The 5,271-nt window shown below is 47.0% G+C and overlaps 1 protein-coding gene across 1 annotated transcript in view; it reads left to right on the top strand.

Moving 5' to 3' along the window:
- dhx9 (DEAH (Asp-Glu-Ala-His) box helicase 9) overlaps positions 1-3,518 on the top strand; it is a 21,246-nt gene extending 17,728 nt beyond the window's left edge. Inside the window, exons 21-27 of the mRNA XM_037682448.1 lie at positions 538-649; positions 728-889; positions 1,115-1,242; positions 1,322-1,551; positions 1,660-1,775; positions 2,841-3,041; positions 3,151-3,518. Coding sequence (XP_037538376.1) covers positions 538-649; positions 728-889; positions 1,115-1,242; positions 1,322-1,551; positions 1,660-1,775; positions 2,841-3,041; positions 3,151-3,445 — 1,244 coding nt within the window. The 3' untranslated portion in view covers positions 3,446-3,518. The remainder of the gene's footprint in view (positions 1-537; positions 650-727; positions 890-1,114; positions 1,243-1,321; positions 1,552-1,659; positions 1,776-2,840; positions 3,042-3,150) is intronic.
- The last annotated feature ends 1,753 nt before the right edge of the window (positions 3,519-5,271 follow it).

Consider the following 5,271-nt stretch of genomic DNA (forward strand, 5'->3'; position numbering starts at 1 on the left):
TATAACAAGTTATTAACGGGAAATAAGATTATAACAAGTTATTAACAGGAAATAAGATTATAACAAGTTATTAACGAGAAATAAGATTATAACAAGTTATTAACGAGAAACAGAGTTCACTTTAGTTCTGAACAACAACCAGATAAAACCAAGAACACATAAAAACACAGATTGTTGTGCAAACCCAACAGAATCATGTTTGTAGGAACGTGTTTATTTATATTTTACATGTTTTATTTTCTAACATTAGTTTTTATTTGTTTACTTACATCAAATGTTAGTTTTGTCTAAATAACAAAATGAGTATGTGAAACAAAATGTTTCTTTTAGCTTTAAGATATCTCATAAAGAATTAGACAATTAATTATTTAGTCCCTTTTATCTCTTGACATCTGTCCAGAGGACTTCCTGTTGTGTGTTTGTTCCACTTCCTGTTTTAACGTTTAGATCCTAAAGAATGAAACTGATCTAAATATAGATGTTCTGGTTCTTCTCCTGACCCGTGTCTCAGTTTGACCCGTCTAACTGTGGTTGCAGAACTGGACGCTCTGGACTCCAACGATGAACTGACCCCTCTGGGCCGGATCCTGGCCCGGCTGCCCATCGAGCCCCGGCTGGGGAAGATGATGATCATGGGCTGCATCTTCCAGTCGGTGTCTCTTCTCGTATTACGGCTCGGTTGTCTCTCAGAGGGCTCGGACTGACCCGGTTCTTTCTGTTCTCGCAGCGTGGGCGATGCCATGTGCACCATCTCCTCCGCCTCCTGCTTCCCAGAACCCTTCATCAACGACGGCAAACGCCTCGGCTTCGTCCACAGGAACTTCTCCGGGAACCGTTTCTCGGACCACGTGGCGCTGCTATCCGTGTTCCAGGCCTGGGACGACGTCAGGTTCTGATCCAGTTCTTGCTTTAATGGAACGACCGGACAGCGAGGAGTTTAGCATAGTTTTTGTTAATGTGATGAAACGGACCAAAGTTCTGACCTCCCTCCTCTGAGTTGTACAAAACTCTCCCGTCATCCTCTGAACGCCAACAGAACCAACCGTTTGATGTTTTCTGTTGACGCACGGCGCCACAGAACCCTGGTGCTCATCACTTCTCTCCCTCTGTTCAGAATTAACGGCGAGGACGCCGAAACCAGTTTCTGTGAACACAAACGTCTCAACATGGCCACCCTGAGGATGACGTGGGAGGCCAAAGTCCAGCTGAAGGAGATCCTGGTGAACTCTGGATTTCCTGAAGGTACCTGAAGGCACCGCCGGCTCTGTGTGTAATACAGGAAGTGGCTGTAGTGACTTCCTGTGTGTTTGCTTCCTGTCAGAGTGCCTGATGACGCAGATGTTCAACACCGTGGGACCCGACAACAACCTGGACGTGGTGGTGTCTCTGCTCACCTTCGGCTCGTACCCCAATGTCTGCTACCACAAGGAGAAGAGGAAGATCCTGACCACCGAGGGCCGCAACGCCCTCATCCACAAGTCCTCCGTCAACTGTCCCTTCAGCAGCCAGGACATCAAGTACCCGTCCCCGTTCTTCGTCTTCGGCGAGAAGGTGGAACGGGTTTTATAGAACCGGGACTTTTGACCCGACACAACTGAGCGTTTGGAAACGACGTGGTTCTGGGTGGAGTTGGTTAGTTTGTGATTTTTGTTGTTCCAGATCAGAACCAGAGCGATCTCGGCTAAAGGGATGACTCTGGTGAGTCCGCTGCAGCTGCTGCTCTTCGCCTCCAAGAAGATCAACTCCAACGGAGACATCGTGGAGCTGGACGACTGGTGAGACGTCCTGTGATGAACAAAGTTCTCGGACTAGCTGCACACATTGGCCTTAATATGTTGTTACTGCTCTGCTCTGCTAAAAGTTGTTGGTGGTGGTGCGTGGAAACTCCAAAGTGCTTAAAATTATACATGCTTATTGCACTTTTCATGTAAGAACTTCACCAGTATTTCACCGGTGCAATGCATTCTGGGACCATATCGGTTGTAGTGGACTAAAGCACAAGAAGTCACGGCTAAAAAGTTATAACATGACGATTAATAATAAGTTAATTATTAGATCTTAAGGACAATACTTGGATGGAAAAGGATCAAACATGATCACCTTGTGATGTTTGATTTATTAGCTCTATATTATAACGTCATGTATTTTAGATCTGGAGCTAAAATTTATCAAGGTTTAAGTTTCTTTATTGTCATTCTCATCACATGTGGTACATGAGGTGGAACGAAACTGTGGACTCAAGGTCCCAGTTACACCCAACAATATCAAAATATAAAGTATAAAAAGAAACGGTAAATAAGGATCTAAGATATAAACCAAACACTAACAATGTAAAATAATACGGTGTTCACACTGATTCTCCTGGTTAGAGTTACTGGAGTCAGTCTCCCCACCATCACAGACATCTACACCTCCAGATGCAGGAAGAGGGCCACCTGCATCATGAAGGACCACACTCACCCAGCACATGAACATGTGACATGTTCGTGCTGCTGTTCGACGTATTGTTTATATACTATCAGTGCTTAGTGTATTTTAGTTTGTTCATATTTTAGATCTTGTTGCTGTTTTTCTTTTACATTTTATTGTTGGATGCAACTGGGACCCTGTGAACATAATCTTGTTCCACCACATGTACCACATGAGGTGGAACGACAATAAAGAGACTCTGACTCTGGACTTCAGAATCTGATGAAGGCCGGACCTTCTCGGTCCTGTTACCGACAGCTGGAGAACAGGAGCTTCTTTTTGCCATGACGTCACTGCTCTGAGCTGGAGAAGAATCTGAACGCCTCATGACCGAAGCCTTTTGAAACTTCAAAGCATTCTTTGTTCTGCAGGATCAAACTGAGGATTCCTCATGAGGTGGCCGGCGGCATCGCGGTGCTGCGGGCCGGACTCGAGGCTCTGGTGGTGGAAGTGACCAAAGACCCTGAATACATCAACCAGATGGATCAAACCAACCAGCACCTGCTGAACGTGATCCGACAGGTGTCCAAACCGTCCGCAGCCGGGATCAACATGATGGCCAGCAACCAGAGGTACTGTAGACTCCGGCGGTTTGAGTCCCAGGAACAAGTCAGATCTTTTAATTCAGTCTAAAAAGCCCAATCTGCAGCTGAAGTTCTTCTGCTGGTTGTTTCTCTGCAGGATGGGAGACGGACCACGACCCCCGAAAATGGCCCGCTTTGATGGGGGAGGAAGAGGAGGAGGGTATCAAGGTGGGGGAGGGGGCTACAGGGGAGGGGGAGGTTATCGAGGAGGTGGAGGAGGGTACAGAGGAGGTGGAGGAGGGTACAGAGGAGGTGGTGGATACGGGGGAGGAGGAGGAGGATATAGAGGGGGAGGAGGATACAGGGGAGGTGGGGGTTATGGAGGGGGAGGAGGATACAGGGGAGGGGGAGGAGCTTATGGAGGAGGTGGAGGGTTCAGAGGAAGATATTAAACTTGATGTTATCACAGGAAGTGATGTCAGAATGGTAGACTGTAAACAGGAAGTGATGACAGAATGGTAGACTGTAAACAGGAAGTGATGACAGAATGGTAGACTGTAAACAGGAAGTGATGAGAGAGCAGTTTGCTGCCCAACCACAGCTGATGTTTTTGTTTTTATTGATTGTGTCAGTTATGTAAACATTCCTAATAAATTCCCTCAACTCTGAACAGTTTTTGTTTCTGTAATTTTCAGTTTCTAGCAAATACACTAAATTCTATTTATCTGCCCCAACATCCATCATCCATCCATCCATCCATCATCTTCCTCTTGTTCTGGACTCAGGTCTGGGGGCAGCATCTTGATCAGGGAGGTCCAGACCTCTCTCTCCACAGCCTCTTCCAGTTCTTCTGGGAGGACTCCAAGGTGTTCCCAGGCCAACCAAGAGACATAGTCTCTCCAGCGTGTCCTGGGTCTCCTCCCAGTCAGACATGCTTGAAGCACCTCCCTAGGGAGGTACCCAGGGAGCATCCTCACCAGATGTTTGAACCTCCTCAACTGGCTCCTCTGGATGTGGAGGAGCAGTGGTTCTACTCTGAGTCTCTCCTGATAACTGAACTTCTCACCCTGTCTCTGAGGGAGAGTCCAGCTCTGCAGAGGAAACTCATTTCAACCTCCTGGATCCACGATCTCATTCTTTCAGTCTCTACCAGAGTTCAGGACCAGAGGGGAGGAACGTAGACCGACCAGTAAACGGAGAGCTTTGTCTTACAGCTCAGCTCCGTCTTCACCACAACGGACCGGTACAGAGTCCACAGTACAGTAGTCCCTCATTTATCGCAGGGGATCCATACCCTGAAACCTAATAGGTGAAAAACCACAGCAGCACGAACATGAGTGTGAGCAGATGAGCACGAATGAACACGGCAACATGAAACAGATCAGCGTATATTTATAAAGAAAAAAATGTATACATAAAGGTGTTTTAAACCCTTCCCACACTTGCAATATTCTAAATAATGTTTCTAAACTAAACGCTCTTGAACATCACAGAATGTCATGATTTGCCTCTGGCTGCACTCTCGGCCACGCCCACTTCTCTGCTCTTCACTGATCAGCTGCACGAGGAAGCTTTTCCTGCAGCTCTAGGCTGCACAAAGGTGCAGCAGTTGCTAAACAAGTTTAAATAAAAATTCCATGCGGTTCATCCATCAATCTGCCAATTGTGTGTTCTGTCCAATCTTGTTTTGAAAAACCGCGATAGTGTGAGTCTTCAACGAACCGTGAAGTAGCGGATCCAGAGGTCAACAGCTCACAGCAACGATTTGATTCACGAGCAGCCCGACTGGATCTGTGGCACCAGTTATTCATAATCTTTTTAAAATAAATTAATGGAAATTATGTTCTTCAGCTTTTCCCTCTTCAGGTGTCTCCACAGCGAGTCCTCCTGCATCTCACTCTGTCCTCTCTGTCCTCACTCCAACTACCTCCATGTGTCTCCTCTTTGTCTTTTTCCTGCAGCTGCATTTCTAACATCCTTCTACCAATATACCCACTGTCCCTCCTCTGGACATGTCCAAACCACTGACCCTCCTCTGGACATGTCCAAACCACTGTCTCCCCTCTGGACATGTCCAAATCACTGACCCCTCTCTGGACATGTCCAAACCACTGACCCTCCTCTGGACATGTCCAAACCACTGTCCCTCCTCTGGACATGTCCAAACCACTGACCCTCCTCTGGACATGTCCAAACCACTGTCCCTCCTCTGGACATGTCCAAACCACTGACCCCCCTCTGGACATGTCCAAACCACTGTCCCTCCTCTGGACATGTC

Source organism: Nematolebias whitei, chromosome 9, assembly GCF_014905685.2.
Source record: "Nematolebias whitei isolate Nwh7 chromosome 9, NemWhi1, whole genome shotgun sequence".
Classification (NCBI taxonomy): Eukaryota; Metazoa; Chordata; class Actinopteri; order Cyprinodontiformes; family Rivulidae; genus Nematolebias; species Nematolebias whitei.